At 44.2% G+C, this 26,043-nt stretch overlaps 1 protein-coding gene across 1 annotated transcript; it reads left to right on the top strand.

Annotated features, from left to right (window-relative positions):
* Nucleotides 1-23,994: 23,994 nt before the first annotated feature.
* LOC126144784 (uncharacterized) lies at nucleotides 23,995-24,609 on the top strand. Its single transcript, XM_049915512.1, has one exon. The coding sequence runs from the start codon at nucleotides 24,030-24,032 to the stop codon at nucleotides 24,570-24,572; it is 543 nt and encodes a 180-aa protein (XP_049771469.1). The 5' UTR covers nucleotides 23,995-24,029; the 3' UTR covers nucleotides 24,573-24,609.
* Nucleotides 24,610-26,043: the final 1,434 nt, after the last annotated feature.

Here is a 26,043-nt window from a genome sequence, read left to right as displayed (position 1 = left end):
ATTGACGAACGTCTATTACCAAGCAAAACAAGATGCAGGTTTACTCAGCTCATGTCCAGCAAACCAGGCAAATATAGTCTCAAATTCTGGTCGGCTGTCGATCTAATGACAAAGTACTGGGTAATCAAAAAGTCAGTATAAATTTGAAAACTTAATTAACCACGGAATAATGTAGATAGAGAGCTAAAAATTGACACACATGCTTGGAATGACATGGGCTTTTATTAGAACAAAAAAAACCGTTATCGGGCCTTTTTTCTTCGAGGGAATGAGTGATTCTGGTTTTGTAACTGCTACCGTGACTGGTGAGGGGTACACCGATATGTTACAGAATCGCATCATCCCCAGCCTGGCTGATAAACACCTGCTGGAACATACGATGTTTATGCAGGATGGCGCTCCACCCCATATTGCTAGACGAGTGAAAGATCTCTTGCGCGCGTCGTTTGATGATGATCGTGTGCTCAGCCGCCACTTTCGTCTTGCTTGGCCTCCCAGGTCCTCAGACCTCAGTCCGTGCGATTATTGGCTTTGGGGTTACCTGAAGTCGAAAGTGTATCGTGATCGACGCCAATGCTTCACTATAACTCCGGACATGCTTTACGGTGCTATTCACAACATTATTCCTCGAATACAGCTATTGTTGAGGAATGATGGTGGACATATTGATCATTTCCTGTAAAGAACATCATCTTTGCTTTTTCTTACTTTGTTATGCTAATTATTGCTATTCTGATCAGATGAAGCGCCATCTGTCGGACATTTTTTGAACTTTTGTATTTTGTTTGGTTCTAATAAAACCCCATGTCATTCCAAGCATGTGTGTCAATTTGTACCTCTCTATCTACATTATTCCGTGATTTATTCAGTTTTCAAATTTATACTGACTTTTTGATCACCCGATATATATATGTAATGCTTTCTCATACCCTCAGCAAAGAGAACACTCACAGAGCGAAGGAATAATTTGGAGAGTACATCGTTCTTCGTCTCATGAAGCCATTTATAATGTAAGGAAGAAATGTGACGACAGACAACTCCTTTACGCCTCTTAAGCTTTCTAATAAACTCAAAGAAAAGAAAACTTCATTAGTTGGCACAATGAACGAGATCCATCATGAAATATACAATGAATTAAGGAAGCCTAGTATTGAAATAGACTTCACCATCATCATACACCCTAGTGGCAGCACAGACTGAACCATAACTGTATACCAAGGAAAGGGGAATAAAAGTGTCAGTCTTCTGAGTACACCGCATGCTGAAGTAGCAATAAGCGAGACAGGATAGAAGAAACCTGAAACCGTAACATTCTACATAGAATGCGATAAAGTAAGGGTTGGGCGTGATTGATCAAATGACCCTTAAATGTACTACAAAGGCTGCATGTAGGAGATGGCCAATGCATGTCTTCTACAACATCTTGGACATGGTGGCAATAAATGATAGTTCATTACAATAGTTCATAGAAACGAACAAGCAAATCGAAAGGAACAAGTTCATACTTCAGCTGGAGAATGAACTCAAGGAACGAGAGAGCAAGAACATCAGATAAAGGAAGAGGATACGGGACTGAAATTACGTAGAAAGTGGGGGGAGTGCTGAATCAGCCTCTGCAAAGGCAAGAAGCCCAGCGAAAACTGTGTAAAGTGCCACAAAACCGTGTCCGGAAAATGTGTGCGTAAAACAGAAGTCGCCTATGCTAAATGCATCTAGCAGATTCCAGTGAGTTGATTTGAAAGGAATACAAAGTTGTGCATAGACCACATGCGAAAGTAATGTGGACGAAATATGAAAAATGTTTGTAGAAGGTTGTACGACTAGTTAATAAATGAAAATCTACATTTTAGGAAACTTGTTAGCATTAGCAACAATAAATCTGTAAGATACTTGGTTATTGAAACAAATAAGTATTGTGTTAATTATCGTGTTAAATAATTACTATTATTACTAGAAGAAAGGTATACATTAACAACCACTAAAACAAAGTACTTTTTAAGTGAAATATAAATATATCATATGTGGGGCAAAACGAAACCTTTCCGCCGTTTTTGGTATGACATAAACTCCACCGTTCTAGTGTTAACAGTCTGTGCATCGAAAGTACACGGCAGTGCCATAGTCACAATGTTTCTTCGTCTGCAGGTAATTAGTCTTTACTTGAAGGTAACTAATAAATTGTTCTGGCGTAACCACAAGCACCGGAACGAAGACGAAGAACGCAAGAGCAGAGAAGGCGGTGAAACGACGTCGGCCAATGGTGCGCTGATTGGGACCGCGCCACGACAGGAGCGACACCTGCAAGAAGTGAATATAAGCGCCGCACCTACCGGCCTCGGCAGACATTTGTGCTCAATAGTGGACACTGGTGGAACGTATTCGCACAGCATAGCACGGTCTAGCAGAGAGTGCTACAAGAACAACTAGTTGTGATCCTTGCTAGTTGCTTGTCTGGACGATGTCTATAGCGACGAACATAACTGTTTGATGTCGCCCATCGTTTGCGACTACTACCTGTAAATCTCCAAGTTAAGTATTGTCAGTCTGCTTTATAGAAATAAAACTACTAATATTATTTGCATGAATTGTTGTATAGCATTCCGAGAACGCAGTATCCCTTAGGCACCCTATACGAGACGAGGGGGCAAGACCCAGCAAAATCCATTCAACTACCTAAAATTGTTCAGGTGTTACGATTTACCTACTCTGTCTTCCTGAAACGTCAAAGATATTCATTTGTTTATTTATCTTCCTTTAATCCATCTGTTCTCTGTCACACGATGTCGGTGCTCACACAGTGTGCAAAAGGTTTGCTAAAAATAAATAAAAACCAATATATAAAAATTTTATTGTAAATACATATCTGAATATTTCCCGACAATTTTGGGTGAAAGAGAGTGTGGAGTTGAATAGGCAGTATATCACTAATACGAGTGTATATAGAAGTGAGGCATGACCCCAATACTCGATCATATTGTAGTCATTTGTTGCATTACAAATGAAGTCTGGACCAAATAAATGTGAGGACTCTGTCACAATAGGGCTGTCATCTCACTCTTTCTGATTACAGACTAACATACAGAAGGGCTGACGGACCATATTTCTTAGTAATGAAAGGTACAATAAGAATAAAGTGGATAGTTTCTTGTAATTTAGGTAAATATATGAAACTTTCCTCAGCTGGAACTGGAAAACGTTATTACAAATGTTTAGAAGACTCACACGAATAATCAACATTGAAAGTAGGGTTAATAAATACGTAATACAATAACGACACATTTGTTTTAAGGAAAGGCAAAAAGGATACAGGTAATAGTGACATTATTCTGAAGCAGTAAAGAAGCGATTTAGGGGACAAATACCACATGTAGGCCTAGCGAACATTGCACTGTTTACGAAGAACGGAAGGACGTATGAAACTGTTTAACAGATTGGACAGCCTTTATATGAGAGAAGAAAAACAATGCAATGAAGAGTGATATAAAGGAAAATAGTTGCTTAGTAACAGACAAATTTGCAGAAGACGTGGCAAAAAAGTGACAGAATTCAACTAACTATGAAGCAACAGATCGTGCTATGGCCGAAGCAAATGAGACGTCACAGGTAGTCTGGAAAGCCAAGAAAGTTTTCTTCAGAAAAGGAGCTCCATTTGCTGTTCCAGGCGTCCCCAGTCTTTGGCTGCTGCCAGAGTGGAGTTGTGGGAATCTTCTGAAAGGCAGTTTGTGCTGGAATAGTCTTTATCTCCAGTGGTGTGCTTGGGTGCGTGCGTGCGCGTGCGTGCATGAGTGTATGTGTGTGTGTGTGTGTGTGTGTGTGTGTGTGTGTGTGTATGTATGTGGTGTCTCTCTCTCCATCTCTCTGTCTCTCTCTCTCTCTCTCTCTGTCTCTCTGACACACACACACGCACATACATACATACACACACCCCTACACCATATCCACCAAGTTCTGCAACTGTTTCATCTGTTTCATTTGACACATCACGATTCACTCCAAGTATCTGTTCAATTCTTTCCCTCCACATAAAACTACAGATTATACGAAAATTACAGATAAAATAATTTCCTGTGGAAAGGACATAGTGGGGAAGCACATTTAGATTATTCTTGAGTAAAACTACTGTTGCACCTTTCGTCTATACTCGGAAATAAACCTAGTTACGGACATAGAGTTTAGATATTTTTAGTAGATCTGTATGTACTGCAATTTTGATTAAAAAAAGGTTGTGCTAAGATCTATGGGACCAAACTTCTGAGGTCATCAGTCCCTAGGCTTGCACACTACTTAACCTAACTTAAACTAACTTACGCTAAGGACAACACACACACATCCATGCCCAAGGGAGGACTTGAACCTCCGACGGAGGGAGTAATTTCGATACTTTAATGTTTATTGCGGTGTAAATCGAGCCAGATAATGTGTCAAACGCTTGTTTTTGGCACGACTATCTTGTAGATGTTGGAAACGAGATATTTTTGCGCATTCTCTACGTCGATTGCGCATACAGAGCGCAGGCGTTCCTAGGCTGCAGTTTGTAAAAGGAAGAGACCAGGAGGGAACTAGGCGATGTAACTTTTGACTAGAATGCAGTAAACTTGACCGTAATGTCGGCAGTCGAGGAGTTAACTACAGTAGACCTAGTGTAAGATTAACTGACTTGACACTTCTGTTTTGATTGTCCATTCAAGCGAACGTTTGTATCAATCTCGTATACAGTTTTGAGCTAGGCTTATCGAGGCCTACGCGGTTCTGCAGTTGGAGCAATTCACCCTGGACACACACATTGATTGTAGCCAAGCTGTAGTAAATGCTGCTTGACCTCTTTCTATGAAGCGGGGCACCACCGTTCCCACACAGAATGCACGCGGAGTTTTTAACTGCAGAAGGCAGGAGTTGGCAGATGCAAACTTTGAATAGGCCGCCTCAGATAGCTCAGCTGACATAGTCCATCTCTGAAAATGCGAAAGTATTTGTCGTAGGTAAGAATCATGGTGAAAGAGCGGTGCGGCTTGCGATGCTTTCAAATGAGAAACTGTGGTTTGCTTACAGAAAGATACGTAATTTTATGTAAATAGACAGTTACTAGTTTTAAACTATAACTTCAGATTGTAATGGGAGCCTTTTGGATGCAAAGCAAAAAGTAGAAACAAACTTGGTATCATTTTCTACGTGGATAGTCGTTTTGACAAATATGGTACATTATAGTGAGTAGTGCCTTAACTTCACAAACTTAACGATCAGCCAACAGTTTCGTTTCGTATTCGACTGGCCGGGTGGCCTACGTCGTATTATTTCTGATATGTGAGTCAGAGTTTCCATATTTGACTCACTTAACATACAATGTACACTCCTGGAAATGGAAAAAAGAACACATTGACACCGGTGTGTCAGACCCACCATACTTGCTCCGGACACTGCGAGAGGGCTGTACACGCAATGATCACACGCACGGCACAGCGGACACACCAGGAACCGCGGTGTTGGCCGTCGAATGGCGCTAGCTGCGCAGCATTTGTGCACCGCCGCCGTCAGTGTCAGCCAGTTTGCCGTGGCATACGGAGCTCCATCGCAGTCTTTAACACTGGTAGCATGCCGCGACAGCGTGGACGTGAACCGTATGTGCAGTTGACGGACTTTGAGCGAGGGCGTATAGTGGGCATGCGGGAGGCCGGTTGGACGTACCGCCGAATTGCTCAACACGTGGGGCGTGAGGTCTCCACAGTACATCGATGTTGTCGCCAGTGGTCGGCGGAAGGTGCACGTGCCCGTCGACCTGGGACCGGACCGCAGCGACGCACGGATGCACGCCAAGACCGTAGGATCCTACGCAGTGCCGTAGGGGACCGCACCGCCACTTCCCAGCAAATTAGGGACACTGTTGCTCCTGGGGTATCGGCGAGGACCATTCGCAACCGTCTCCTTGAAGCTGGGCTACGGTCCCGCACACCGTTAGGCCGTCTTCCGCTCACGCCCCAACATCGTGCAGCCCGCCTCCAGTGGTGTCGCGACAGGCGTGAATGGAGGGACGAATGGAGACGTGTCGTCTTCAGCGATGAGAGTCGCTTCTGCCTTGGTGCCAATGATGGTCGTATGTGTGTTTGGCGCCGTGCAGGTGAGCGCCACAATCAGGACTGCATACGACCGAGGCACACAGGGCCAACACCCGGCATCATGGTGTGGGGAGCGATCTCCTACACTGGCCGTACACCACTGGTGATCGTCGAGGGGACACTGAATAGTGCACGGTACATCCAAACCGTCATCGAACCCATCGTTCTACCATTCCTAGACCGGCAAGGAAACTTCCTGTTTCAACAGGACAATGCACGTCCGCATGTATCCCGTGCCACCCAACGTGCTCTAGAATGTGTAAGTCAACTACCCTGGCCAGCAAGATCTCCGGATCTGTCCCCCATTGAGCATGTTTGGGACTGGATGAAGCGTCGTCTCACGCGGTCTGCACGTCCAGCACGAACGCTGGTCCAACTGAGGCGCCAGGTGGAAATGGCATGGCAAGCCGTTCCACAGGACTACATCCAGCATCTCTACGATTGTCTCCATGGGAGAATAGCAGCCTGCATTGCTGCGAAAGGTGGATATACACTGTACTAGTGCCGACATTGTGCATGCTCTGTTGCCTGTGTCTCTGTGCCTGTGGTTCTGTCAGTGTGATCATGTGATGTATCTGACCCCAGGAATGTGTCAATAAAGTTTCCCCTTCCTGGGACAATGAATTCACGGTGTTCTTATTTCAATTTCCAGGAGTGTATTTCAAATTCAAACACAAATCCAGCCACGTGCTGCGTATGTGATGTCCCTTCTGTGCTGAGACGTCCCCAGCGATATATCACTGTGTCTGGTCACTCTATTGTGCGATCTCATCATGCACCTCTGCCTGAGTTCGGGCTAGGGGTGGTGAGCCTCCATTATTCTCTCGCCCTCTCTCATTATGCGACGCTTACACGCAATCCACGTGGCGTCTGTGGTCCAGCGCCTCGATGCTGCCTTTCTCACCCTGGTGTGGACCACGGTGTCTATCCAGCTCTTACCTAGTCCCTTCTTCTCTCCTTCGTCCATTATTGTGCCAATTCTGCCTGTCATTGCGCTGCGCACACCCTTGTGGCACACTATTTTCTGTCTTTGTTTTTCCTGCCCTTCGATATCGTTCAAGGACCTTAAAAGATCGCGGAACTGTTCTCTCTACAGTGCCTAGACGAGTGCACGCTGTACATGAGCAGGAAAATGTGGGTGACTCGTGCTGCACCATTCCCCCTCTATCATTTTGTCGTCCAAGTATCTCGCCAGAACGAAAATGCGAGCGTCTTATGCTGCCAAGGATTGGCACGGCTGTGCTACAGACTGTCACCGATACACGCTCATTTTCACAACTGGTTGTGTGCCAGGTTCCGGTACGACGTCAGAAACTTGGTGCAGAAATCCTTGTAACCACTGTTCCGTCAAATCATGCAGCCTCATTCTGGTCGAGCGTCTGCCATGTAACAAGTAAAGCTTAGCATTATGATACTCATTTCGCATGTAGATACGCACAGGGAGGCGAGTGACAGAATGGATTTACGGAAGAAGAATCAGGCTGCTTAAAGAAAGTCTGCTGGACGGTAAGACGATTGCCTACGAGCCTCGAATGTCAGCAGATGTTTTGACGAAGCAAAAACTTAAGACCGCCCAGGTCTCATGCAGCGACAGCCGTTAGAAACAACTGTTGTGTGGTTGCTCTCACAGAAACTAAAGGATAATGTGCTGGACTGATTGCGACCAACACTGGGAATAGCCTTGACAGTGAATACGTGAGAAAAACACCAGTCCTCGAGTCACACATCAGCCCATACAAGATAGAAAATTTCCACCCTGCACTGGGAGTGGCGTCGCAAATTTAGTCCACCAATGACGACACTGAGAGGAGAAAAAGTTCATGTTGTCTGTCAGCTAAGGAGTGTCAAGAAAAGTGAAGAGACTAGGTAAAAAAAAATGTCATGCGACTAGGGTAGACCGTTCGCCAGGTGCAAGTCTTTCGATTTGACGCCACTTCGCCAGCCGGGGTGGCCGAGAGGTTCTAGGCGCTACAGTCTGGAACCGCGCGACCGCTACGGTCGCAGGTCCGAGTCCTGCCTCGGGCTTGGAGGTGTGTGATGTCCTTAGGTTAGTTAGGTTTAACTAGTTCTAAGTTCTAGGGGACTGATGACCTCAGAACTTAAGTCCCATAGTGCTCAGAGCCATTTGGACCTTTTTTTTTTTTTTTTTTTTGACGCCACTTCGGCGCGGTGGGGATGAAATGATGATGTTTAGGACAACACAACACCCAGTCCCTGAGCGGAGAAAATCTCCGACCCAGCCGGTAATCAAACCCAGGCCCTTAGGACTGACATTCTGTCACGCTGACTACGCAGCTACGGGGGCGGACAAGACACTAGGTGAGACAGCACAAAAGCAAGGAGACATGCTAGCGCTTCCACCCATCGTCTCCTTAGTCTGGTGACTTGGATACTGATCCTTAGTCCCATCCGAATGTCCATAGTCATTGTGTGTTTATTCTCTTCATGTTCCCTGACAAACGGACGTATCTTAAGTCCCGGCACTCGACTAGCCTAACATTCGCTTATGCTGCTTCGGATGGGCAATCCACGGCGAGCAGTTAACGCGGTGACCATGCGACAAACGATTACAAAGAATGGTGACATGATTCATTCCCCCGTCTTACCCCTTAATAATTGAGTTGTGCCAACGCCCTGTCAAATCGGTCCTGAGGTTTTTTAATTTATGTAAAAGGCACTGTAATAATAGCAAATATTTAATGGTTTAATCCTCCAATTAATCTGTTACATTCACACACCAATCCTTTACTCTCATAACCTTTCGCTGTTCGATTTCACTGTATGAATGCAGCAATTACTTCATTATTGGATCCGCATGTCACGTCATGCCAGAGGTGAACGCTTTGAGTTCACTACAGCACAATTTATATAAAAGTAAACTGTTTCTTTAGGAATTTTTCTGCGTTTGATATATCTTATGTACACTGAGAAGATAAAAGTCATGGGATACCTCCTAAGATCGTGTAGGATTTTCTTTTTTTCGACATAATTCAGCAACTCGATGTAGCATGGACTCAACAAATCGTTGGAAGTCCCTTGCAGAAATACTGACCCATGCTGCCTCTATAGCCGTCCATAACTCCCAAATGTTGCTGATGCAAAATTTTGTGCACAAACTGACCTCTCGATTATGTCCCATGAATGTTCGACGGGATTCATGTTGGGCGATCTAATGTCATTCTCAATGGAGAGAATTCTTCCGAAATAAGAGTGATTTCAGGTATGCCGCAGGGGAGTGTCGTAGGACCGTTGCTATTCACAACATATATAAATGACCTTGTGGATAATATCGGAAGTTCACTGAGGCTTTTTACAGATGATGCTGTGGTATATCGAGAGGTTGTAACAATGGAAAATTGTACTGAAATGCAGGAGGATCTGCAACGAATTGACGCATGGTGCAGGGAATGGCAATTGAATCTCAATGTAGACAAGTGTAATGTGCTGCGATACATAGAAAGATAGATCCCTTATCATTTAGCTACAAAATAGCAGGTCAGCAACTGGAAGCAGTTAATTCCATAAATTATCTGGGAGTAGGCATTACGAGTGATTTAAAATGGAATGACCGTATAAAATTAATCGTCGGTAAAGCAAATGCCAGACTGAGATTCATTGGAAGAATCCTAAGGAAATGCAATCCGAAAACAAAGGAAGTAGGTTACAGTACACTTGTTCGCCCACTGCTTGAATACTGCTCAGCAGTGTGGGATCCGTACCAGATAGGGCTGATAGAAGAGATAGAGAAGATCCAACGGAGAGCAGCGCGCTTCGTTACAGAATCATTTAGTAATCGCGAAAGCGTTACGGAGATGACAGATAAACTCCAGTGGAAGACTCTGCAGGAGAGACGCTCAAATAGCTCGGTACGGGCTTTTGTCAAAGTTTCGAGAACATACCTTCACCGAAGAGTCAAGCAGTATATTGCTCCCTCCTACGTATATCTCGCGAAGAGACCATGAGGATAAAATCAGAGAGATGAGAGCCCACACAGAGGCATACCGACAATCCTTCTTTCCACGAACAATACGAGATTGGAATAGAAGGGAGAACCGACAGAGGTACTCAAAGTACCCTCCGCCACACACCGTCAGATGACTTGCTGAGTATGGATTTAGATGTAGATGTAGATCTGGGTGGCCGAATCATTCACTCGAAGTGTCCAGAATGTTCTTCAAACCAATTGCGAACAATAGTGGCCCGGTGACATGGCGCATTGACAGCCATAAAAATTCGATTGTTGTTTGGGAGCAAGAAATCCACGAATGGCTGCTAATAGTCCCCGAGTAGCCGAACATAACCTGGATTCCATGTAAACAAAGCCCACGACATTACGGAGCCACCGCCAGCTTGAACAGTGCCTTGTTGACCACTTTGGTCCACGGTTCCGTGGCTTCTGCGCCACAATCGGAACTTCCCACCAGCTCTTACCATCCGTAATCGGGACTTTTTTGACCAGGCCAAGTGAGATGGTGACGAGCCCAGAGGAGGCGCTGCAGCTGATGCAGTGCTGTTAAGAAAGGCACTCGGGTCGATCGTCTGCTGCCCTACCATTAGCGCCAGTTTTCGCCGCACTGCCCTAACGGATACGTTCGTCGTATGTCCTCCTACATGGATTTCTGCGGTTATTTCACGTAATGTTGCTTGTCTGTCAGCACTGGTAAGTCTATACAAAGTCGCTGCTCTCGGTTGCTAAATGAAAGCCGTCGGCCACTGCGTTGTTCGTGAAGCGGTAATACCTGAATTTTGGTGTTCATGGCATACTCTTGACAGTGTGGATTTCGGTATACGGTTCCTTAACGATTTCCGAAATGGGATGTCCCATCCGTCTAGCTCAAACTATTTCGCCCTCAGAGTCTGTTAATTCCCGTCGTGGGAAACTGGGGCTCATCCGACCAGACTGCGGTTTTTGAGTCGTCTAGGACCCAAATGACATGGACACGAGCGCACGAGAGGCGCTGCAGGCGATGTCGCGTTATCAGCAAAGGCGCTCGCTTCGAACGTCGGGTGCTATAGCCCATTAACGCCAGATTTCAGCGCACTGTCCTAACGGACACGTTGGTCGTAAAGCCCAAATGTTTTCTGGTTTCGTATCACGGAGTGGTGCTTGCCTGTTAACACTGACAGCTCCACCCAAACCCCCGTGCTCTCGGTCGTTAAGTGAAGGCCGTCGGTCACGGCGTTGTCCGTGGTGGGAGGTAATGTCTGAAATTCGGTATTCTCGGCACACTCTTGACAATGTGGATATCGGAATATTGAATTTCCTAACAACTTCCGAAATTGAAGGTCTCCTGCGTCTATCTCCAACTGCCATGCCGCGTTTAGAGTCTGTTAATTCCCGTCGTGCGACCATTATCACGTCGGAAACCTTTTCACCTGAATCACCTGAGTGGAAATAAGAGCTCCACCAATGCGCTACTCTTTTATACCTTGTGTACGTGATACTACCGCAAATGAAGACTGATTCAAAATTAAATTTTCCAGATCGCTTCTTCTCACTGTGAATATCACACAACCGATTGTTTGGGACTACAGTATTTATATCTATACATAACAATCACTGTTGAAAGTGCTCTTTCGTTGTAATTCGGGGTAATTCATTTCTGCTTGTAACTGATGTATATTAACGTTTAGATATTATTTTGTAGTTGCTTGACACATATCTGCCACTATCTTAAACCTCACCCGTTTGTCCTGGCAAAATAAAACATGACAGCGAGTTGTTCAGTTTGTCTGACTGTCGTTGCGGTATCCCCCTTTGCGGTAATATATCTCTTTGGTGTGTGTGTGTGTGTGTGTGTGTGTGTGTGTGTGTGTGTGTGCATGTGTACAGCCGCTTATTTACTGGGAAGCCGTTTACAGTCAGAGTGGGAGTAAGATCTCGGTTTAGACAAGACTGGGCAGGACGGCATGCGTTGCCTTTTCGAATAAACTATAGTTGCATTCGCCTTAAGGAAAACCACGGAAACGGAAACTCTGAATGCTGAACGGTGTTTTGAGCCCCTCTGCTAGCAAATACTGTGCAGTGCCTCAACATATGCGAAACCTAGCCCTCTTCTCTTCTGGGACATAGATTTGTGCTACGGTGAAGATAGGTGACCAAGAGTTATGAAGCCGAAATTTGTTATGATTATAAACGTTGCAACTTCCGTAAAAATATCCTCTATTTTATGCCACACTGGGCTAGAATTAGTAATGTACTACTGCTTGTGTATTTCAGAGATTAAGATACTGTTCCGAACCACGAAAGCAATTCTTCGACGGAAATCTTTAGTTACGTACTTAAAAGCAGCAACTTTGAATAAAATCCTTGCATGTTACAATGAGTCTTTATAAATCACTGAAACAATTACAGAAACCACCGTCTTTGCAGCGATCGTCTTCAGAACGTCTGTACCGAAGAGAAAAATGCAAAGTCTGTCGAAATATCGGCTTTATAGTTGATTATAATGGTTCAAATGGCCCTAAGCACTATGGGATTTAATATCTGAAGTCACCAGTCCCCTAGACTCAGAACTACGTAAACCTAACTATCACTCACATCCATGCCCGAGACAGGATTCGAACCTGCGATCGTAGCAGCAGCGCGGTTGCGGACTGAAGCGCCTAGAACCGCTCGGCCACAGCGGCCGTCTTGATTAACGTTTTATTAAGTGCGGCCTAGGGATTTTACTCAAATTGGTCGTGGATGCATATGTACCCACAAGGGGTGGACAAAAACATGGATACACCATAAACACAATGCATTACCGTGCCCAATAAGGAGTAGAAAACTCGTTGGCATTCAAAACAGCTTCCATACGTCTCGGATTGGATAAATACAGGCACTGTACGGTTTACAAGGTACTCTTATACCACCCTTATACCATTCTAGCTGTAAATAGCGCCAAGTTCAGGTAAGGATGATGGAGATGGATAGCGATCACTCTCCATTCTTTCCAAAATAGACTACACAGGCTCAATAATATTGAGTTCTGGTGACTGTGGTGACGAGGGGAGATGCAGTAATTCGCCCTCGTGCTCACAAAACCAGTTGTGGTCGATGGGAGTATGAATACAGGGCTTGTATCGCCTTCGAATACAGCTTCACCATTTAGATCTGATGACCGTGGTGGTCATCGGAGATGTGACAATTCATACACGTGCTCACAAAACCAGTTGTGAACGATGCGGACTGTATCGTCTCGTAACAAAGCACCACCGCTGGAGATGAAATATTTTACATTAGATGGAACTGATCAACCAAAATCAACACACAATCCTTGGCAGCAGTGCGAGCGTGTAGAGTAAGCACGGGGACCGCAATATGGCTGCCCAAACCATCACCAAAACTCCGCCATGTTTCACTCTTAGAACGTAAACTCGGCCGGAACAGGACTCTTCGGACCAAATATTTTCTTCCATTGATCCTGTTGCGGACATTTGCCTCACTGATAAGCGATTTTGGAATTCTAGCTCACTCTACAGTTTCCTGTTTATGGAGCTCCCTTCGTGTTGTTTTGGTGCTCACAGTCTTCGAGAGAGTGACATTCAGTTCTGCAGCGAGTTTTTCAGCTGTAATCCTTTTAATTTTTGTCACTTTCCTATTCAATGATCACTCAACACACACTTTTGACCGCATAGTGACTTAGCAGATGAAGTTTTTCAGCTTTCCCTGTATGCGGTGTATATTTTCGATACAGTGCCTCATGAATCACCAAACACTTCGGATACCACGTTTATGAAAGCACCGACCACACGGGCATCCTCAGTTTGCCCGCGCTCGAATCCACTTCGTTCCGACGTACTGGGAGGTGATGATAGTCATGAGATACCTCGTAATATAGTTTAGAATCTTCTTCTGTCCTGTGTAGTGTAGTTACTCGACGTGGCAAGGCGACCAATGCGTTGTCCGTGGTGAGAAGCAACGTCTGGAATTTGGTATTGTCAGCACACTCTTGACACTGTGGATCTCAGATTACTGAACTCCCTAACGATTTCCGAAATGGAAGGCGCGTTCGAAGTCAGTTAATTCTTGTCGTGCGGCCATAATTACGCCGGAAACCTTTTCACACTAATCACCTGGGTACAAATGACAGCTCCACCAGTCCACTGCCCTTTCAAACCATGTGTACGCGGTGCTACCACCATCTGTAGATGTGCATATCGCTATCCCTTGACTTTTGTCACCTCAGTGGAAATTTGTGGCAAGTCCTATGGGACTAAACTGCTGAGGTCGTCGGTCCCTAAGCTTACACACTACTTAATCTAACTTAAACTAACTTACGCTAAAGACAACACACACACACGCACCCATGCCCGAGGTAGGACTCGAACCTCCGACGGGAGCAGCCGCGCCAACCGTGACGAAGCGCCTCAAACCGCACGGCTACCACGCGCGGCTCACCTCATTGTATACCTCCCTATCTAGAACTACATTGTACCAAAAAGAGGGTCAGTACTGTTTCGCATGTTGTTGTTTATATATGGTGCTACGTTATTTAAAGACGAAACCGCAGACACTATATCTGGAGAGAGTGTTCATAGGGGAACGAAGAAAACACTTCTTCAGCAACATGTTGTAGCAACCAAGGATTAGTTCGTTAAAGTTCATTCAATTGCTCAAGAATTACGTAACTGGAAGTGTAAGCAACTAATTTGTGGTAGTACCCGATAAAGCGAACCCTATGCTAACATGGCCAGGTGACTAGCTGCAGCAACGTTCTAGTTCAAAGTAGAGGCGTTCCTACCTCGCAGTGCAAACACAGGAAGTGATCGCACGCGAGTGTGACGGTTGTCTTTCAACTGTATGCCACTGCGGTGACTTGGTGTACCTAACCTACCACAACAATGTAGCTGAGGAAAGGGGAACTACTGTTTAACGTGGAATCCGGATCACGTGTCGTTCCTGATGAACACTCACATTGTTGAGGGGTGATGTCTAGGTTAAAGGCAGACTACATAAATACTTGTTCAAAATGGTTCAAATGGCTCTGAGCACTATGGGACTTAACATCTATGGTCACCAGTCCCCTAGAACTTAGAACTACTTAAACCTAACTAACCTAAGGACATCACACAACACCCAGCCATCACGAGGCAGAAAAAATCACCGACCCCGCCGGGAATCGAACCCGGGAACCCGGGCGCGGGAAGCGGGAACGCTACCGCACGACCACGAGCTGCGGGCAAATACTTGCCCAACTGGAATCATCCCGGGAGCTTTCGGTTTCCTGGCGCAGGTTTTTCTGGTAGACTACCGGCCGACGATGGCTACAGGTTGTAATTAAATTTATTGTCGATGAAGAGGAGAAAGTAGTAACAGTGCCGATGGAAAAGAAGGCAAAATATTTAAGTTGAATAAATCGATGGTGTACTAACTACAGTAGGAGGGATAGGAAACGGAGCGCATTGGGATTCAGGTATACAACCCAAAGAAGAAGGAGAAGCAAAGCGCATACAAATAATATCCTGCAGACAATGATGATAAATGTGTTATTACGAAGCACTTTCCGCGATATTATGAAATGGCAACTTTGCAAAATTTTCTTAGCTTATATCTCACAAAACTTCAAGGCTACCAAAGAAACTCTCAAGAAAATTGTTCTGACTTTGGGATTTGATTTAAAAACGTGCCAGACTAAACTAACCGTACGTGAACGAACTAAATAGCTTCAAAAAAGCATACTGTGTTAGAGTGTTGCGAAAAAAATTGAAGCATCTGAATGAAAGAGGCCAATAGCATTTTTTTCCAGAAAACACTGCGGTTCATACACTGTTAGATAAAAGTGCCAGTCAGCATTTAATTGCTGCGCTGTGCAGGGTATTGGTGTTCAGATGAGCAGCGTGTGAACACCCCACTTGTAAGAATACTGGAGCGTGCACTGGTACTACCTCCCCTCCCTTTTCCTTGGCTGCAAACACAATGGCGGCACACTGGACAGGTGTTCAGTTCACGTTAACGAATGTTAACAAGGGAATACCACAGGAATTAACAGTCAAGCATAACGACACTAGGAAATGCTCAATTAGTTAGTCGGAGAATTAGTTCCCAGAAACCTGTACAAGTATTTTGTTTTTACTTCTAAGTTGTTCCCATCTTCAAGAAAGGCAATAAAAGACTTTGTAAAAACTACAGAGGAATAACCCTCATGAGTCATACAGCCAAGATTTTTGAAAGAATTTTACTAAATCGAATAAGTGAAAAGATAGAAAAGGAGCTGAGTGAAGAACAGCATGGGTTTAGGAAAGGAAGGAGCACAATCGACCTGATATTTTCTATCCGTCAACTGATGGAAAAAAGTTGGGAGTATAACAAAAGGGTGATAATGGTTTTTATAGACATAGAAAAGGCATATGACTCAGTTGACAGGGAAAGACTCTGGGAAGAACTGAAGAAGATAGATATAGAAGATGGATACATTAATGTTATAAAGACAATGTACAGAGGCCACAATTGTAGAATTAGAACACCATTGGGGAACTCTGAATACTTCGAAATAAGACAAGGACTTAAGCAAGGAAGTATTCTATCTCCTGCGCTTTTTAATGTTGTGATGGAGGGAATGAATAGGGCAGTTAAAGATATAGTAAAAGAAAAAGACAAAAAGATGATTTTTGCAGATGATATGGTAATATGGGGTGATAAAGAGGTAGATGTACAGTTACAGCTTGATGCGTGGAAGGAAATAATGAAAAGGTATGGATTAAAAATAAATAAAGATAAGAGTGAAGTAATGGTATTTGGAAGAGAGAAAGGAATCAATGGAAATGTTACCTTGAGTGGAGAACCCCTAAAAGTGGTAGAAAGTTTCACTTATTTAGGGAGTGAAATATCTAGGGATGAAAGAATAACTAACGAAATAAATAGGAGGTTACAGAAGGGAGACAATTTCTACCAAACAATAAAACATTTGATTTGGAATAATGAAATTTCAGAAGGAGCAAAACTCCTGATGTATAAGAATTATTACTTCCCTATTGTCACCTATGGTGGAGAAACATGGACAATGAAAGAAAGGGACTGGAGCAGACTGCAAGCAGGGGAAATGAAATTTCTCAGAGCAGTTAAGGGAAAAACAAGAATGGACAGAGTAAGGAATGTAGAGATTAGAAAGGACCTCAAACAAGAAAATATGAGAGAAGAAATTGAAAGAAAGAGATTAAGATGGTATGGGCATGTTAAGAGGATGCATGGGCAGAGACTCCCCAAAATTATGGAACAACTAAAGATGGATGGGAAAAGACCTAGAGGGCGCCCAAGAACACGGTGGAAAATGGGAGTGAGAATATCTGTTGAAAGGAGAGGTGTGACCTGGCAGCAAGTGGAGGAAGAAAAGTGGTGGGAGGACCGAGCCAAATGGAGAGGACTCGTCAGCACCCAGACCCGGCAGTAGCTGGAGCGGGATTCAGTTATAGATAGATAGATAGACTTCTAAGTAGAGAAATACTATTACCACTTACGTTTGTTGGCGAAACCGTATTACGAGTGCCCTTTGCGTACGAGGAAGCACTGCAGTAAACTGACACTGAGCACCAAACTGCAACGCCTAGGCGTTTAAACATGGCTGAAATCACTATACGATTTCCGAAAAACAGTTGACTCAGTCCCATACTTACCCTTAAAATGTTTGAAAGCACGACCGTTTTTTCTTTCATCAGAGCCTTCTGACTGGTTTGATGCAGCGCGCCACGAATTCCTCTCCTGTGCCAAACTTTTCATCTCCGAGTTGCATTTGCAGCCTATGCCCTCAATTATTTGCTGCATGTATTCTAATCTCTGTCTTCTTCTAGTACAATGGAAGTTATTCCGTGATGCCTTAACACATGTCGTACCATCTTGTCCCTTCTTCTTGTCAGTGTTTTCCCCGCATTCCTTTCCTCGCCGATTCTGTGGAGAACCTCACGATTCTTCACCTTACCAGTCCACCTAATTTTCTACATTCATTGTAACACCACATCTTCAATGCTTCGATTTTCTTCTGTTACGGTTTTCCCCCAGTTCATATTTCACTACCATACAAAGCTCTGTTCCAAACGTACATTCTCTGAAATTTTTTTCTCACGTTGACGCCTGTGTTTGATACTAGTAGACTTCTCTCGGCCAGGAATGCCCTTTCTCCCAGTGCTACTCTGTTTTTATGTCCTCCTTGCCCTGTCCATCGTGGGTTATAGTGCTGACCGGGTAACAGAATTCCTTAACTTCATCTGCCTCCTGATCACCAATCCTGATGTTAAATTTCTCGCTGTGCTCATTTCTGCTACTTCTCATTTTCGTCTTTCTCTCATTGACTCTCATTCCATATTCCGTACTCATTACACCATACATTCCGTTCAGCAGATCACATTCTTCTTCACTTTCACTCAGGATAGCAATGTCATCAGCGAATCGTATCACTGATATCCCTTCACCTTGAATATTGTTTCTATTATTTCCGTCATCGCTACTTCGATGTGCGTGTTGACCAGTAGGGGCGAAAGACCGAATCCCTGTCTTACACCCTTTTTAATCCGAGCGCTTCGTTCTTGTTCTTCCACTCTTATTGTCCCCTTTTAGCTCTTGTACATAATGTGTATTACCGTCTTGCTCTATAGCTTACCCCTATTTTTCTCAGAATTTCGAATATCTAGCAGTATTTGACACTGTCGAACGCTTTTTCCAGGTCGAAGAATGCTAACAACGCGTCTTGATTTTTCATTAATCTTGCTTCCACTATCAAACGCAACATCAGAATTGCCTCTCTGGAGCCTTAACCTTTTCTAAAGCCAAACTGATGGCCCTCTAACAGGTCCTTTATTTTGTTTTCCGTTCTTCTGTAAATTAGTATTATCGTTTGTGATATCAAACAGAATTTATGGCTGGATTGAGGATATCGTGCGTACAGACACGAGCCTCGGCAGCCGATGTCAATGTCATAAAGTGGCCTACTTGCCACAGTACGGTGGTCCACAGCTGTGTCACGGTGCTCACCGAACGGCACCGTCCGCCTGCTAGTGTCTGCCCAGGAGGCCCTTCAGGGCGTGGCGTACGTGAGTTTAGCAGTTGCAACATCACAACAGACTTGCTCTCGTGCATATAAATACGGGCCCTTCAACAAGGCTGCTCATGGATGGAATTGGTGAGTTATCAGATCATCAACTGTCATTGTATCGGCCTCCACTGTGTAGTCTCCACCACTCTGCCATCATCGTGACAGGACCGCCTTTGAAGGGAATCCAGCCACCGACGGATGGGCCAAGAGTCGAACTGAGCAGCTACTGAACGACTGGGCACCGACCAACACCAGCCACCGACGGCCAGCATGACCTGTCCTCGGCCACCACGCTAACAATATAACATCAATTGGCCGCATCGGCATATGAAATTACCCCTCTGGGGAATGTTTATTATGCAAGGGCGCTTCTCGTTCGGGCTGCGATGAGGGCCGTGAGGTCGACGCCTCACCCATGCAGTAGGTAACAGATGCCTTGAACCATAGCCAGGCTGTACCAATGAAAAGGGGCGCACATTTGCAGATGGTCTAGGCTTGTTGAAACAATGATATATTTACATGCACGCCTATCTTTCTACAGCCACCTTACACCTCCGACGAACTCCCGTAGACCTTGCCAAACCGCCAAACTCACATTGTCCAGGTGTGAGAGCCGAACCTCGTACTGACAAGTAGAAGAACCCATTCGTAGTGGTCATGGCACTCTATTACGTTTAACTTGGTAGGGGGAACGCACCATGCTATATTAGATGGAGAGTCATCAGCAGATGTAGAATTAACCTCGGGTGTGCCTCAAGGAAGTGTGTTGGGACCCTTGCTGTTCATGCTGTATATTAATAACCTTGCAGACACAGTTAACAGTAATCTCAGACTTTTCACAGATCATGACGCCATCCATAATGAAGTATGGGCTGAAAAAAGCGGCAGAAATATTCTGTCGGATGTGGATAAGATTTCAATGTGGTGCAAATATCGGAAACTTGCTTTAAATATTCAAAAGTGTAAAACTGCGTGTTGTGGACTGACAAGACAGCCAGTCCACAGTGACGGGTAACCGAAAGGCACGCGTTTACACACGCCGGCTGGCGTTATGTCTGAAACAGGATACGTGATGAATGCTATAAAGAAAAGTACGTAGCTTCTGGAATACTTAACTTTAATCCATCATTTGTATACAGCATTCTTGATGATACAAGTGAAACTCTCTCTAGAAATGGTTAATGGCGCCTTGCTAGGTCGTAGCCATGGACTTAGCTGAAGGCTGTTCTGTCTCTCGGCAAATGAGAGAAAGGCTTCGTCAGTGTAGTCGCTAGCAAAGTCGTCGTACAACTGGGCGAGTGCTGGTACGTCTCTCTAGACCTGCCGTGTGGTGGCGCTCGGTCTGCGATCACTGACAGTGGCGACACGCGGGTCCGACATGTACTAATGGAGCGCGGCCGATTTAAAGCTACCACCTAGCAAGTGTGGTGTCTGGCGGTGACACCACACTGCGCATTATCCAAAAGACAGAAACGGCGTATCCTATGACTACAATATCAACGAGCCAACTCATATAAATAGCAGCATGCAACAATTTGCAGGGATATGAAACGCAGTGATCACATAGATTAGTTGCAAGTAAAGCAGGAGACAGATTTCGGTTCATTGTTGGATTACTAGGGAAATGAAACCAGTCTACAGAGAATACTGCTCACAAAACACACGTGCCTTGCGCTTACAGGGGATATTCAAAGCGTACAGACAAGGGCGCATTAATACTCACAGGTGTGTTTCTCCCATGGGAGAGTGCCACGAAGATGGTAAAGAAATTGAACTGACAGAAATTTGAAAATAGACGCAAACTATACTGAGGAAAGTGTTTAGTAAGTTTGAAGAAGCAGCTATCAATGCTGAATCTAGGAATATACTGCAACCTGCTACGTATCGCTCATATAGGGATTTCAAGGCCAAGAATAGGTTAATTACAGCGTGCACAGAGGCATTTAAACACTCATCCTTCCCTCGCTCTATACACGGTGTTCCGAAACTGTTCGTTCAAATTAATACAGGGGGTAGAGAACATCATAGCAAATACATTTCGATAAGGATCTGATCTCTGAAGTCAACTTTTAATGTTGAGGAGTGGTGATGATGTAAGCTGTTTTGTCGGTGTCGCTGACTGGGAACGTGCACTGACATTCAGAACTGCTCTGCGCCCGGGTCGATGGTTCTGAGGTCTGATTGGAAACACCTTGTGACGAAAACGGTAATGGGTTATTGGACCACATTTTCTTTCATTCAGCCTCCAACGAACGGAGATATCGGTTCGTCGTGGAGCATGGGTTACCAGAACTGTTGGAGGAAGTGCCTCGAATGTTACACGAAGAACGTACATCCAGCACGATGGCGCGTCAGCCCGTTTCAACATTTCTGTGAGGAATCATCTGAAAGCCACCTTCGGGGATCGGTGGATCGGCTGGGGTGGCCCTGTGGCCTGGCCACCCAAGTCACCTGACCTCACATGTCTTTATTTGTTCGCTTGGGGACATGTGAAACAGCTAGTGTATGAAATCGTTGTGGAAACAGAAAAAGACCTCGTCGCTAGAATTGTCGCTGCTGATACCACTGCAGACATGGCAGGAATCTTCGAAGGGACACAAAAGCCAATTATCTGACGATATACTGCATGCATAAAGGCCAACGGTCGAGTAGGTTCCGTGAACGCCACTGCTGTAATTAGCACGCTAGACCACGTTATGTGTAAATCGTCCCTTGCGTCAGAAATTGCCTTCAGTGACCATATGTGCCATAACTAAATACATTTGTTTTGACATTCTCTACCTCTTGTATAAACTTCAACGAACAGTTTCGGAACACCCTTTATATGGATGGATCAGGAAAATTCCCTAATAATTGCCACGCACTTCACACTGGTTTGAAGACTATGGATGTAGATTTAGATCTTAATCCACTGCCTAGATAAGAAACGTAAAGTACGCTGAATGGAGAAATTCATTACGATGCCAGGGGATTCGTTGCATCACATATTGCATGCAACAGAAGTTACAAATTTGCATGTATAGAATCAATTTATAAAGTATACTACCAAATAATTAAAGACCACAAAAAATCTTTCTTTGCGTCAACAATTCTCTTTCCTTTGTATTACTGATAGCAAGTTTAGTTCACACAGATTCTGTTTTCATTTTACCTTATGTACAATACAATAAGGATGAGAATCTAGGCCAGTGAAGAAACACTGTTAGTAGGAAACACTACAACTGCTTCCTACAGCATGATGATCTATTAAGCCGATAGTGTTACTGTCGTTTCCAGCTGCAAAAGCTTGTTTACTTGTTTTATATACGAGACGACTCAAAAAGTAATATAGTGCTAATACACGTGAAGGCAATTTCTGTTTCTTAGAGGGGAAATAGGTCAAAAAATTCGTTTAACACATTGTATTCATATATCAAACTGTTCCGTGAAATTAAATCGCAGAAACAGCTAAAAATGGTGTGTCTGCAGTTGATCAGCTCAGCTTTTCATGACAATATACATGCTGTAGGTCCCGGGTGTGTGAAAAGACCAATTTGACATACTGTACCTGATCGCTCCTTCTGTAACAAGGAGTTAATAGGTCTGCGAAAAATGGATAACAAAACTTCAGTTTCTAAAAAGGAAAAGGGATCCCTATGACTGATGACATAGCGCTTATTTGCTATATAAATTAGGAGTCCCACCAGCAACCCATGTAGCCGATCAATAAAAATCCATCAGTGCCCGCAAACTATCAATAAACACAATTAAAAAAAGTGTTTCAGATGCAAATCGCCTACTAAATCTTTAGAATGGACTGTACAAGTCGTTAGAGGTATATATGACATCCTGTAACGTCGAAAAATTCGACGTTAGTCACAGTAGAGTACTTCTGATGGATAATTGATCCAAAGCGAAAGGAAAGGTTTTGAGAAAATAAAAACTGCTTCCGAACCTGAAGAAAATATCGCTCTTTCCAGCAAGGAACACCATCAGGGATGAGGTTACTGTATTAAAAGTTGTGGCCGCCATAAAAGAAAAAAATAATGATTTTTTAGCCAACGGAAGACATCAAGTAATGTTTTTCCAGTCAGAATAAATTAATCCAGAAATGGGATACTTAAAATTATGTGACTGGAAGAATTCGTACATAATTGTCTTATTTCTCGTCTTCCATGAATTTTATGTATGTAATCGGTCCACATTTGAAAAAGTGGCAAACTTCTCACTTTTGGAGACAGTAGCTGAAATACCAGTCACTGGTGTTCCCTGCAGGAAATTTTGTGTTCCCAATTCATGGTACTAAAAGGAGTTGGAGAATCATGACGGATAAGTAGAAAGATGTTAAGAAGCTGCAGACATACAGATGTAAAAAAAAAAGTGTTTGATCTGTGTATTAAGAAAAAGCGCCAACCACTGTTTTTACTATGGGACAATGAACAATACTGTCCCTGAAATGAATTGAAATTGTTCCAATCATCTGGTCTTGACCTAGATTTTCCTGTAGATTTTATTGTATGGTAATGTCGAAACTGTTAATCCCCTTCCATTTACTTTCTATTGGGAATTACTCTGCCATTTCGTTTAGTTGTTGGTTAAAAAGAACTGCCACCATAAAATATCTACATATTCAGTGATATTATGAAGCCAAACGGTGCTTGCTTCCTGCCCAAGAAACTATGTGACAAAGCAGAGCAGCGAAATCATGAGGAAATAAGGAAATGTTGGAAGTCTTCCATGAGAGGTTGAAGGACCTAGCGTTCAGCATTGAGTGCGTCACGTCCCTGCAGGTCCTCCGCCTCGATCGGTTGTGGGACAATGGCCAGTGGCGTAATGCTATGGAGGTCAATGTCAGCTGGCGCCTTTAAGTACGGCGGTGGCGCCCAGTGCGGCATCAGTCAGTGTAGCGGCTCTTCCCCCTGACAGCGACATGCAGCTCCTGGTGACGTCGGCTCTCTTGCTGCTCGCAGGGTGCGCCTCTGCGCGGCCAGAAGCGCCTGCGCAGCAGTACGGCGCGCCAGACGCGGCTCCGTACCCTCCCTCAGGCTGGCGTCCGGAAGGTCGGCAGTTCTTCCTGCCTTCCAGGAGCTCCGGCCTGTACGCGCCGCCACCACAGCAATACGGCCCTCCGCCCCCGGCCGCCCCCACGACTACAGAGGCTGCCGAGACCACCACCACCGAGCTGCCCACCACGACGGCTCCCTCAGACGCGACTGCCGACAGCTCCCGCGCCCTGGAGTCCGGCGTGTACTACCTGCTGCAGCCGGACGGCCGCCTCCAGCGCATCACCTACGCCCACGGGCCCGCCGCCCCCGCCTCCTCTTCCGCCCCCGCCGCTTCTCCGCTGCTGCCAGAGCGGCTGTCGCTACCTGCAGACCCGGGCTACCTGGCGCGCTTCCACTACCAGGACCTGCTGCCTCAGGGCGCACCCGTCTTCGCCTACCGGCAGGCCGGCCTGATGCGCATCTTCTGAAAAACGATCTCTTTGTGCAGAGGACTATAAAGGCTATAGCAAATGCACGTGTGACTTCGGAAGTTGACAGACTCGTCGTCACGTAGCTGCAATTGCCACTATGTGGCATTACAACATCCGTTTTTAAACGTAACTGTTATCGCTTCGTTCGCATGCGACACTAAGACAACTCCTAAGCTCCCAAATATTTTGTTGGTAAAATACAACACTCATTGTTAAATTGGATTTAATATTTTCGCTACCGATTGGTTTCAAGTTAATGTTACATGGCTGTGATATACATATGCAACTATTACACATTATTTTTCTCACCACATGTCAATTTAATACATAGAAGCAAAACATAGGAAGATTTTTCTATCTAAATTAGTCGTAAATAACCACATAAAAAACCTTAATTGTGTCAGTTTGTACATTTCCTGTCTGTATAATAAAAAATATGTAGACATATTCGCATATCTTTGTTTTTATGTCTTATTCTTTTATTATCTTTCACCCTAATCCTCAGTAAAAGGAAAAGAACTGTAATTGAAAATCATACTATTTTGCGATGACAGTGTCTTTCACGTGTGGCCGTATGGACTGGAATGAAAATTTTGGGACTGGAGAAATCTCTGCTGTGAAAGTGTGAAACTTACAAATTTAATGAAAATTTTAGATGAGACTTTTAAATTGCAATCAATAATAATTTACAGAAGAATATAAAGTAATATGGTGATGTGATTAGTGAAGATCAGTTTGGTTTCAGAAGAAGTAAACGTACATTTGAGGAATTTATAGCCTTATGTTTGACTATGGGTAAATGAAAAAAACAGAAATTTTTATAAGCCTTCAACACTCTCAGATGGAGTAAGGTCTACGAAGTCTTGAGAAAAAGAACATAAAACACAGAATGAGTTCAGGGACTAAAAATAATATGGAAACAAAAACTACTGCATCTATATGTAGTTCATCCACTAGGAAATATAGGCTCTAGATTGTTAGATCAATATCAAAGTATATTTTCTGCTCCAATGGACACGTATAGTCACCTTTCTTGGGCTTTGTCATTGTTTCTTTTGTTACCCTACGATTCACGCCATATATCAGGTGTAGGTTTATTCTCTGCACACTGTGATAGATCGTAAAAGTAATGTCTGTAAAGTAAATACAGATTGAACTAGGAAAGGTACAATAGAAAAGTATATTATGGTTTATTTCTGAATAAGGCTTGTCAAGTACTTGTTCCAAATAAAATTTTTTGGAGAAGCACAAACTACGTTACAAAACAGCAGTCCATGGCAGTCTACTCTTATGAGATATGGGCACACTATCATTTTCTCTTAGGAGGCCTTGCCTTAGTAAAATGATGAGCTGAGCTTTCAGAGCTATAGTCTCCAATCAAAACTAATTTGTTTAATTTCTTCTCGATAGTAGCCGCACATTGAAAAACATATTGCGTGGCAGATTACTTAATAGCACAGAGCGTCCC

The sequence above is a fragment of the Schistocerca cancellata genome, chromosome 2, assembly GCF_023864275.1.
Source record: "Schistocerca cancellata isolate TAMUIC-IGC-003103 chromosome 2, iqSchCanc2.1, whole genome shotgun sequence".
NCBI classification, from domain to species: domain Eukaryota; kingdom Metazoa; phylum Arthropoda; class Insecta; order Orthoptera; family Acrididae; genus Schistocerca; species Schistocerca cancellata.
Note: the sequence above shows the minus strand (reverse complement) of the source record. Positions and strands in the feature narration are given on the sequence as shown.

Excerpts from the sequence above, each read along its gene's own strand:
- LOC126144784 (XM_049915512.1), top strand. The coding sequence starts at position 24,030 with ATGCAGCTCCTGGTGACGTCGGCTCTCTTGCTGCTCGCAGGGTGCGCC.